The 11,884-nt window shown below is 46.3% G+C and overlaps 1 protein-coding gene across 1 annotated transcript; it reads right to left on the bottom strand.

Moving 5' to 3' along the window:
• Positions 1–5,887: 5,887 nt before the first annotated feature.
• Positions 5,888–10,637, bottom strand: LOC124659054 (probable LRR receptor-like serine/threonine-protein kinase At1g51880). Its single transcript, XM_047197013.1, has 10 exons — positions 9,488–10,637; positions 9,272–9,410; positions 8,364–8,435; positions 8,195–8,266; positions 7,883–7,963; positions 7,509–7,678; positions 7,146–7,411; positions 6,905–7,031; positions 6,667–6,732; positions 5,888–6,564 (listed from the first exon to the last, which is right to left on the bottom strand). Exons 1-10 carry the CDS (start codon positions 10,635–10,637, stop codon positions 5,888–5,890), a joined length of 2,820 nt encoding a protein of 939 aa, XP_047052969.1.
• Positions 10,638–11,884: the final 1,247 nt, after the last annotated feature.

Genomic DNA, 11,884 nt, shown 5'->3' with positions numbered 1-11,884 from the left:
GTCGAAGGCGCCGGTGCGGGAGGCGGCGGGAGAGGGGCGCCCAGCTCCAGACGCTTCGTACGACGGCCCCTCCTTGGGCGGAGGTCCTTGACGCCAGCCGCCTCTATGGCTTGGCGCGGGCGCGGGGCCGGTGGCCGGCGTGGAGGAATTGCGGGCGGGGGGCGGGGAGCGACGACGGCGGCGAAGTTGGGGTTCGATTCATGGAAGAAAGGGGGAATCCAGGGAGAGAGATTTTTGGGTTTGGTTGAGTTGGTCTCGTCTCGGGAATACGAGAGATTAATGAGGTATGCGTGCTGGGAACGGGATCGAGGAGACAATGTCGTGATGTTAGCTTTGGGCTTTTGGCCCGTTGAGCATAGGGAGAGATGTAATTTGGGAGCTGATTCGTTTTTAGATGGATCAAATTAATTAACCAACCATGCCCAAACCAGATGACGTGAACCGCACATCATTTTATTGTGAGCAGAACACAAATACTGATACTTCTGCACATGTGGTGAAAAATGGAACCATATATATCATGATGATCAAGGGAAGAAAAAGAAATCACCTTACACGAAGCAAGGTGCTTACGACGAGATCGCAGAAAGAAGACATGGTAATAGAGATCACACCAACGAGGATGGCGAGCACCACCGGTGCATATTCCTTGTCGTCGGTTCAACACCGCCCTCATCTCCTGAGGACAATAAAGCCCTCTTCGCGATCCGCAGAGCGGCAAGATCCTCGCCGCCACCTTCCTTCACATAATGACTATATTGCCTTTCTAAACTTTTGGCATCTTCGCCCTTAACAAGGATAACAAAGATGAAATTAACTAGTTGTTGTTAGGTTATTTTCATTTTTGTCAACTTGCATGCCATCTAAAATTGACGGCGATGAACCATGGTTAATGAATTGATCACTAAGTCGAGGGGCGCCGACTAGTTTTTCTCTCTAGCGAAAACGCAAAAACATTGTGTTTTGATGCATTGATAAAAAAGAAGGTTATATGGTACAACAAGCCCATTAATGAACTAACACCGCGCCATAGAACAAAACCCTAACTAAGGGCGAATATGGATAAGCACCCATGCTTCCGCGTTTCCCCACGATCTCGATTCTACTTTAATCGTGTCGGCTAACGTGGGTACTGAGGACTAAGCGTTGTCGAAGACCGCCTTGTTCTGATGCTCCCAAATCCACCACGCCACTAGCATGATCAATGACAAGGTTACTTTATGCATCTGGTCGGGGTTGATCATATCACCAGCAACCAACACTTTGTGAAATCACCATGGACAAGTTATAAAAGCTGGCATAGGAGGCCAGGCTAGCATGCATGCTATAGTCGGCTAGAACTACATGTACACGGATATGCTCCAGCAGGTATTTGCATTTTGGTGCTTCCCTCTCACGTCTGATTACCACGAGGTTGCCCGAACAAGACAATTACTATCAAATATACAAAATCCTCCTGGACACGCACGGGGTACGGTGGAGCACCATCAAGCCTCGTGAGGAGCTTGCATGTATTATTAACTAGTGATATTTACGTCCAATCGTGAAAAAGAAGTGTTCACTAATTGTTTTGCCAAATGCAAGAGTAATTTGTAGATGCATGATATATACATATTTGTAATGCAAAAAAATTACTAATTAAAAGCTGATGTCACTTGCTAGTCAAAAAGACAATTCTTAGACACGTGAAATAATAGGTGGACATGTGTTGCGGTGGTCCAGTAAAGGGCTAATTCTTCGAGCGTCATGAGCAGAGCAAAATTTACAATGAAATAATAGGTGGACATGTGCTGCCGTGGTTCAATAAAGGCCTAAATCTTCGCCGTCATGATGTGAGCAAAATTTACAATAAAATAATAGGTGGGCATGTCTAGCATTTTCGAGCGACGCACATTGGGTCCACACCGGACCATGACAGGAGTCCTTGTGGGCAGCAGGACAATAATGGAGCGAGATTCCGAAGGATGAAACACCGAGACCCCCAAGTCGCTTTAGCTCATATACATTTTTGTTTCGAAACATAAACAGTGATTACCACGGTACTATTAAGAAGATTCGATAGAGGTGGAAAAGAGTTAGGGGAACCGAAACCATGGTTCCCACGACCTTTTTGTTTCGTTGATGTGTCTGTCACCGTGCGTGATGACGGTACGACAAGTCTCAAAGTGACAAGGTCTCTGCCGGCAAGCCGTGATGAATGATGAACGCGTCGAGCTAGCTAGTAGTGGGTCTGCTTGTGGCCATGACATGATTCCTTATGGGCAGTAGGGCAATAATGGAGCGAGATTCGGAAAGGAGGAAACACAGACCACCCCCCCCCCCCCAGGTCGCTTTAGCTCATACATTTGTGTGGAAACATAAAGACAGATTACTGTTATAAAAGGTTCAGTTGAGGGTCTGGGAAGAGTTAGGCAATCAAAGAACTGGTTCCCACGACCTTCCATATGGTTGATGTATCCGCCATCGTGCGTGATGAAACAATACGACCCTAATCAGCGCAAGCAAGTCTCAAAGTGACAAGGTGTATGCCGCGAAGCGTGATGAATGATGAACGAATCGACAAGCATGACATGGTTGGCGGCAAGACCATCAGGAGTATGTCATCGGCGGCTGGCGGCGATGTTAAGCATGAGCCGGCAGAGCGCGACTTGGAGAGACCGTCCGGAGATGGAGCATCTTGATCAAACGGGTATATTGGATCGTTTTATGATTACATATATTAATCGAAGCTACTACGTACTGTGCATGCATGCATAGTACCAACTTTATCGTTTCACAAAATTATGAAGCAAATCTAAAAGATATGACACGGGTAGTAGGTACCGTTGACTTTAAATTCTTCGATGCGTTCCAACAAGGAGGCTTTGTTAAGTAAGTAAGTTTTTTTTTGCGAAATGCTAAGTAAGTAAGTTGGGTTTTTAATTACATGGATCATGAAATGGCTTTGTTGCCTTTTCCGTCTAAATAAAAATTGGCTTTGCATTCCGTGGTTGGTTGCACTCTCGTACTCGTGCTTGCCCGGCCAGGTGTGATTGGGTTGGAATTGGATGGAGTGTGCAAGGACGCAATGAATAGGCCGCTAGGTTTGCGTATTGTACGTTTTTTTTTTCGAGGGGAATTGCGTATTGTACGTAGGAGAAGAGAAGAGAAGAGCAGAGCATAGAAAAAAGCGAAAGCTTTGCATGTTTGTATCGAGGGAAATGCACACAAAACCAACAAAAGAAAAAAAGAAAAAAAAGCTTTGCATCTTTGTAGTGGGCCGTTGAGAAAAAAAAGGAAAGGATGGATTCCAGAGGGCGAGCGAGAGAAAAGGCCAGACTAGCAGCGCAATAAACTGCAATTGCGTGCGTGCGGGCGGGCGGGCGGGCGGTTTGGCTTGTTTTTTTCGCGCTCAGGAGCGGGTGGATGGAGAAAGCAGGCGAGCTGATGGAGGGAATGCGAGCGATCATTAATTGCGGCGTAATTAGGGACGAATGGCTGGCCAACTGCGGACATTAATTCCGTGGAAAGGAAGGGTCGTACGACGGGATCGACTCTCGTTGACGCATGGTGTTGATCGACGGCACGTACCACTGCGGCGTGAGTGAATGACCCAGGCGGTCATTAATTCCGTGGAAGTTGGAAACGAGGAGACGCGCGCGCTTTGTTGATGCTGCGGGACGGGCGGTTGGTCAAGTCCCCGGGCTTTTCCAAGTCGTGAAGGAGGCCATCGAGTCTGGGAGCCCATCCTACCATGAAACTTGACGATGGAGGCCCATTACGTACTACTAGTATCTATGGTCGGCATACCCAAGCCGCCGGAAGTCTCCCGCTTTCCGCCGCCATTACGTACTGCCTGCTGCTCTACGGCTCCTGCCAGAAACTCCTCCGAGCGATGAAATTCGCCAATAGTCTCCTCACATACAGCCTCGAGAGGATCATAAAGCCCAACGTCGCCATCCTGCGGGACTGCGGTCTAGCTGACTCTGATATTGCCAAGCTGAGCATAGGTATGCCGAGGATGCTCACCACCAACCCGGAGCGCGTCCGGGTGTTCCTGGCTTGCGCCCAAGGTTTAGGCGTGTCCCCTGGCTCTCCCATGTTCAGACACGCGCTGCACGCCGTCGCGTTCCTCGGCGAGGAGAAGATCTCCGCGAAAGCGGACCACTTGAAGAAGACGTTCAGGTGGTCCGATGCTGAGGTGCGTATTGCTGTTTCTAAGGCTCCGCTGCTGCTCACCAGGTCCAAGGACATGCTGCAGAGCAAATCGGAGTTTCTTATCTCTCAGGTGGGGTTGGAACCGGCGTACGTTGCTCACCGGCCCGTAATGATCTGTCTTAGCCTGCAGGGCCGGCTCAGGCCCCGGTACTATGTCCTAAAGTTTCTAAAGGAAAAGGGATTGCTACATCACAATTTGGGGTACTATACAATTGTCCAGGCGACCCAGAAGGTACTCTTGGACAAGTACATATCCCCTCACAGTGAAGCCGCACCGCACCTCGCTCAAGACTATGCAGCCGCTTGCAGAGGAGAAGTGCCTGATAGGTTCATATTTGCTTGAACCAAGAGCAGCGTGCTGAATTTTGAAAATGCATACTCCACCAACAAAGATTTATTGTAAGCTGGTCATTCATGTATCATTGTGTCTAACTGGATGTTTGTTCTCTGCTATTGCCTGCTGGCTCTGTCGTTTCTAGCTGAAAGTTGATATTTCATTTGTGAGTTGGGTTATGCCCACTACATCAATCAGTAGAGAAGAGAGATTGGTATGGTTGTGAACTTATCAACACCCATGCTTCATGGACACATATTGAAAGTATCAGTGACTAGTATGTCTGCACTATTGATATCTTTGTGGATAATGATGCGGAAGCTGCGGAGTGTTCTCAAATGGTTCTTACGGTACTCTGTCAGGTTAACTCTTTTGGGTCTGCTAAGTTACCAGGTATTTCTCCAATTTCCTTGTTTCTTCATAATCAGTTTATTCATGGAGATGTTTTGTCTGCAAGACAAACTGAATATGTTTACATCTCTCACCTCTTTTTTCATGGATTACATATCGTGAATTGAATTGGCCATTCCTCTTCTTCTTTTTCTATCTTCAGGCTCACCCTCGTCATCCAATCTTGACATACTATAATCTGACAGCTCATTAATTGGAATTTGTCATTGAAACACTGTGCGCAAAGTTTCGTCTTGCTTGAATTGCCTTGAGGCCAGTATCAGAGCTTCAATAGCAGAACATGTTGCAGCCTGGAGGACTATTGTACAGATCAATGACGATGAACACTCTGGGTGGTAAGTGCTAAGTTACTACCGTAAGCCTATATACCTATTGGTGCCCATAATTTCTCTCCCGAGAGAAGTATGGTGATGATCAAACAGATGGTAATAATTTGTTTGCAGTTTCATGTTAAGAAAATCAGAGGTGATGTGTGTGGAGGAGGGACGACCAAACGTATGAGGCATCTTGGCATCATCTTGGCATCATCAAGTGCAGCAGAGATTCTGAATTGTCAAATGGGAAATTTATATTGTAAGTGCTACCATCATCTATAAATCATGCTAGCCACTGCCACACAAATGGTTCTGAATTTTTCTCATGGACTCACCCATACACATATACATTATGTACGTGAATAATAATTTTGGCATAGCTAACTGCCTAGTCCTGAACCATCTCTGGAGTGGCTTTCCTTCCCAAGCTGCTGTAAGGTTAAAACCACTATAGTACAAATATTTAGGCAGCATTGTAGGAGTATATAAATATTAGGACACCAGTTGTCAACCTATAAGTACTGCTCCATTTGCACTTAACTTACATAGTAAATAACGACATGATAAACAATCTCTCACAGAGAATTGAAGAAAACAACAATTATATAGCTGGTTCTAGACCAAGAGTTCTTCAACGTGCAGCTGGACCTGGACCTGTGACCACCGTAGGCATTCTAAGCTCTGTCTCAAATGTAGTATCGGTGCTCACATCAGCGGACTGCGCACTGGTGTAAGCATTATAATTCCAGCTCGAGTCCTCGCCGCTGTTACCACTGGTGTGCAAGCCATGAGCACGGCCTGCCTCGAGGTCGATGCACTCCTGCAATTGTGCCACCACGTCAGCCATGGCGGGTCGTTGTGTCGACGCTTGCGCGGTGCATTTGAGGGCGATCTCTGTCACCTTCCACACACTGTTTACATCGTAATTGCCGTGCATGCGCGCGTCCACCACACTCTCGATGTTGCCTCGGGCCAGTCGCCTCCGTGCCCAATAGATGATGCTTGTGGGCTCTGGATCCGAAAGGATGGCCTGCTTCCCTGTGACTAATTCTAGAAGCACCACGCCGAAGCTGTACACATCACTCTTAGTCGTTGGTTGCATAGTGGTCTGGTATTCCGGATCGACGTACCCGGGTGTACCAACAAGTGTATTTGTAGAAATGTAGGCGTCGTTGTGCTGGTCAAAGGCCTTGGACAAGCCAAAATCGGCGATCTTGGCTTCCAACCTTGCATTCAGTAGGATGTTGGTGGCCTTGACGTCTCTGTGGATAAGGGGTGGATTGCACCCCTTGTGTAGATACTCCAACCCTACACATCACATGACCAGACAACTATAAGTTTCATGTGTGGCTTTGAAGATTGAAAAGTGGCGTCTTCTTTGTTTCAAAAATGAAGTTGAGTGGTGTTTACCTTGTGCAGATTCATGTGCGATTCGAAGTCTCTCTCCCCATGGTAAATTTCCATTGTGGTTGCTTCCTGCAAATACAAATAACACCATGATTTCTGAATCAATGACCGGTAGGTAGTTTAGATGAACCAGACTCGCATATTTGCATTGCTAGACTTTTCATATGCTCTAATCTTTTCTCGGAGTCCAAAACACCATTTTAATGACCATTCTAAAGTGAAATAAACTTTGTATACATACCGGCAATGTGCTCTCGTAGGGTTCCTTGGGCCATGTACTCGTACACAAGTGCCATGTACTCCCCGTCCTTGCAGTAACCAATCATAGAGACAAGGTTCTTGTGATGAATCCGGGTCAAAATCTGAGCCTGCACAAGCACATAAATTTTCATATCGAAACCGCCGATTTCCACTTAAAACTGAACACCTACATGTATACAGTAAACACTCCATGCATTTAAAAGAGTTTGGTATCATGGTACCTCTGCGAGGAACTCCTTGTTTCCTTGATTGGAGGAGTGAGACCGTAGCTTCACTGCCACTTGAATGCCATCCTGTAAGAAGCCATCGTAGACATTGCCGAAGCCTCCCCGGCCGAGCACTCGCTGGAAACCATTGGTTATCATACCGAGTTCCTCATACGTGAACCGGCGGTTCTCAACTAGCCGCAGCGAATCATTGTCATCGCCATAGCCCGTCGACATTTCTTCCTCGTTTTCTGGCTTTACTGTGGTCTTGTTCATCAATCCTTCATGTAGACATAGGAAATTCATAAATTGATACATACCACTTCTGGATATTGATGTGCCATAGCTAAATCATGGAGAAAAGGGCCTCACTCTCACCTCTCTGCTGGTTCCGCCGTCTTAGCAGGCAAAAGGCTACTAGTGCCACAGATACTATCACCACAATGACAAGTACTGGGACGACAATGTAGATGGCCACTTTGCTCTTTCTTTTAGCAGCAACTTTACATGAATTACCGCTGGTGCAAAGGTTAGGATTGTTGCCATGTCTAATAAATTAAGGACCAAGTTAATTAATGTAAATGTTTAAGGGAGTTTATCAATTACTCCCCCTTGCCCTGGTTAAATAGACGTCCGCGTATTTCAGGTTCAACTTTAGCCATCAATCGGGCAAACGAACTGTAGGCTATGTGTGGCCAAAGTTAAATCTGAAAATATGTGGTCGCCTGAAAACTAGAACATATTATACATACCTTAGATCGAGGGAGCCATCTTGAATTCTTCTGAGAAGTCCAGGGGGAATTGATCCATTGAGCTGATTGCCAGAAAAATCTCTAGAGGAAACAAATTAAAACAGTATATATATTTGTACATGGATGCATGATCAGTCAATTAGTAAATCGGTCAATGTTTCCTGAGAGTTGCCTATATATACCTTTGCTGGAACTAATTGATCTCGTTATTACATACATGCAATGTGTTGTTGTTTCACTGTGTAAATAAATGTATGTGCGTACGAGGCAATGTGTAATTAGCTAATTTGTGTTTATTGTTGCCCTACTTACATAAATGTCAATGACTGTAATTGTGAAAGGGCATCTGGAATTGAGCCTATCAAGTTATTGTTTGACAAATCCCTGCAAGGTAAAGAAATAATATATTTATTTTCGTAAAGCGTATGTTGCTGAAAACTATAAATAAATAAGCCAAATAAATCAAGAAATCCAAACATACAAGTATTGGAGAGCTTTGAGGTTCGCGAAAGAAGATGATATATCACCATTCAAGCCATTGGAGGACAAATTCCTAAAAAATACATACACGAAGATCAGTTTCATTTTCTAAAGATAAATAGAAAAAGCCTTTTGGTCTGTAAACTACTGTCCAGTTCAAGATTTGGTCCTTAAACCTTATAACCAAACATCTTAGATCCTAGTTTTTCTTTCAGAAAAAAACAATATCTGTTCATGGGTTCGACTAAATTGGTGTGACCAATGACACACTGGTGGTTCTGCACATGTAAGCAGCCTAGAAAAAAAAACAGAAAACAGGGGAAAATATAATTCAATGGACATTAAAACATATGAATAAAATGTACAAAAAATCTAGGGAGACATAAAAATATTATGAAAATACTAATTTTTGTGACTCCCTACACTTATTTTTTTGTAAACATGGGAAGAATAAGTATTTTTAAGTACTAAGTGGTTTATTTTAATTAATCAATACTACATGAATATTCATGGAAAACACCAAAAAAAACAGTGGCACTTCTCTTGATTTATCTGTGAAATTTCTTTAGTTTCAGAAAGAATGGAACACTCACTTGACTCGTTTAAAATTGAATGACCGGAAATATTTGTTGTTGGTTTGAGAGAGACGTATTCTTATATTTTTCACAATTAACCTTGCCACTACCACCTGTGTGAAAACACCGCTTATGGATCAAACGGGTTGACTTGGTCCATGGCTATTATATTTGTCCAATTCGTAAATTTTAGTAGGGTCCAAAAAGTCTGATATTCAAGTTGAACGGCCAAATTTAAAAGTATGACAAATAGTATTATAGCTTTTCATAATTAACATTTCCATTAGCTCCGGCATGGAAGTCATTCTGTATAAATCATGTGAAGTATACTTACATGCTTGTGATCCTTGGATTGGTGGCGGCGGCATAGTTACAAGTGAGCCTATCCCACACCATAGTCTTGGGAAAGCACGGGTCACCCATCCAGTTCTTCTGCACCTGATACTTGGCCTTGATCGCCATGGCGGCCGATGCTGTGCGCATGCACCCAACATTTCAATGGATAGAGAGATAAATAGATGTTCTTAAAAGCCTTAAATTAAATAATTACCATCCTGGTACTCGGTGCCAAGGTTGGTGGTGGGGATGACGGAGAACACCTCGACTGCGTTGATGATGGGAGGCAGAGTGGAGCTGGCGGTGGCGGTGATGGAGACGTTGTAGCTGCTGCTGTACCGGGAGGGAACGCTATCATAGGCGGCAGCGCTGTTGAGGTATACCGGCGTGTAGCCCGAAGAGTAGTACCAGGGCTTGCCGTTGATGCTGACATAGAACTCGCGAACCGCGTTGGTGTCAATGAGCTGCAGCTCGGCGAAGTGCATGATAGCGATGTACCCTGGGGTCGGGTCGTCAGGCCGGGGCTCTGCGTCCCAACTGAAGTCGATGCTCCCGGAGGCGTTCCGCGGCGTCATCGCCGTCTGCATCACCGCCGTGGGGGCCACGAAGAAGTCCTTCTCGTCACCGTTGAGCACCCTGCCCGTCGTCGACATCTCCGTCCATATCGTGGCGTCGAACCACGGGGGCCAGATGCGGTCGTGCGGGTCGTCGGGGTACCTGACAATATACGAGACGTTGGCCTGGCCAGCGTTTAACCTGCCGTACAGGACCAGCCCCTGCGCTGCCGTCACCTGAGGGTAGAGCTTCATCTTCAGCGGCCTCAGGTCCAGCGACGAGATGAACGGCGTCCCGCCGCCCGTGTTCACCAGGCAAACCTGCACCATGTCGTCCGGTACGACGATGATGGCCTCCACCGTCACCGCGCCGCCCAACGGGTCCGACCACGACCACATGTTCACCGTCGTCCAGAAGTTGACGCCGATGTGGAGGTCGAACGACGCAGGCGGCCGGCTGAGCCCGTCGTAGTTGCCGTACGTGAAGCTAGCGCGGACGAGGTACTTGAGACCCCGCACCAGCGAGCGGAGCGTGTAGCAGTTGCGCGTGCCGTCGGGGAAGCTCCGCAGGTTGTAGGAGCGCCGCGACTGAATTGGACGGAGGTACTCGGCCGAGATATTGTGGTTCGTGCCTGAGTCGATGATGCCGGTGTCAGGGACGTACGCCAGCTTCGTTGTGTCGTCGATGTAGCCCCCTTCCCCCGGTGGTAGCCCGCAGTCTATGCTGATGAAACCTATGTTGTCAGTCTGGGCGAGAGCCTGGAGTATGCCGCCGGCCAGGCAGAGATGCAGCCACCACCTTGGCACCATTGTTGTCCGCGTTGAGTGCTCCACACGAGGCTTGCGTGCAAGCAGCTACTGAAGCGTCACCGTAATATACAGGTCATCACTTTATAGGTATCACTTGCGGACCCAAGGATCAAGTGGTCATTTCCATAAAAATAAAAGATCAACTGGGGTAGTGGAAATGGCTAGGTAATTAAATGCTTATTAGAGGGTTTTGGTAAGATTTGTTTCAAAATAAATACCTATAAGATAAACCACTATCAAATGACAACTATTATCTTTTGATCAGATTTAGGAGATTTAAATGCAACCTCTCCCACTTTGATAAGTCAATTGTAGTGCTACAAGATTAGATTTGGAGAGGACATGTAGATTCCATCGACAAAAAAGTACTCATACTTTTCTGGTCTACATGTTGTGGTACTTAAGCTCTTTTATATAGTGTTTTTTGAGAACCGACAGTGGTCGGGTGGCTTGCGCTGCCGTCGTGCATGCAGCCCGCCCGGGTTCGACTCCCTCAGGGAGCGAATTTCCGGTGTGTCTCACCCCGCGCACTGTTTACTAGGAACAGTGTTAGCGTTACTGTTCACTAGGAACAGTAAAATAAAATCTTCGTCGCCTCCCACGCGTGTTCGTGCCACAACTGTCAGAGCTCAAAACACGCGTGCTCCGTGTGTGTAGTTGTAGGTCTAGCTTGTGTACTAGGGTGTGTGTGTGTGCGTGCGGTGTGCGTGTGGTGTGAGTTAGTACACGAGTTCAGATACTACAGCTGTACCACCGATCGAGAGGCATCAAAAAAAAAAGCTCTTTTATATAGGAGGGCATTCCTTGTTGTTGTTTTTTTCATGCCTATTACAGTACTATTAATTTTTTGAAAGGAAACCGGTGGGGGCCACAACAAGTTTATTTTTAATTTATAAGAACCTAAATTCGTGTTCTTGAGGATTTAAATTGGGTGACTAGGCTGTATATCTACTCCCCTACTTACATTGTCCATGCCACCTTTCACTTACCTACCGGCCTCTCACCGCCCCTTCCATTTCTCCACTGTCGCCTCCTCGTTCTCATATTTTCGCGACCTGTCAGCATGACCATCCGACCTAAAATGTGAGGTGAGACATAGACCCTCAATCAGGCTCTTGTCCATCCGATGTTGTTGAGCCTGTAGAGATGACGGGCACATTGGGAGTCCGCCCAAATCTGACTTATGATGATTGTCGGGTGCTAGCTCCTCGCTATTGCTTGGATATCTATTCATCTTCACCGGATTT

This window comes from Lolium rigidum, chromosome 6 (assembly GCF_022539505.1).
Source record: "Lolium rigidum isolate FL_2022 chromosome 6, APGP_CSIRO_Lrig_0.1, whole genome shotgun sequence".
In the NCBI taxonomy this organism is placed as follows: Eukaryota; Viridiplantae; Streptophyta; class Magnoliopsida; order Poales; family Poaceae; genus Lolium; species Lolium rigidum.
The sequence above is the reverse complement of the archived record's forward strand: the minus strand, read 5'-3'. Positions and strand labels throughout refer to the sequence as shown.

Bases quoted from the DNA above. Each gene is read 5' to 3' on its own strand.
- LOC124659054 (XM_047197013.1), bottom strand. From the start codon at position 10,637: ATGGTGCCAAGGTGGTGGCTGCATCTCTGCCTGGCCGGCGGCATACTC. The intron at 9,411-9,487 runs GTAATTATTTAA...GCATGCGCACAG, and splicing joins TGGCACCGAGTACCAGGATG to CATCGGCCGCCATGGCGATC. The intron at 7,964-8,194 runs GTAAGTAGGGCA...TGTTTCCTCTAG, and splicing joins TTACAGTCATTGACATTTAT to AGATTTTTCTGGCAATCAGC.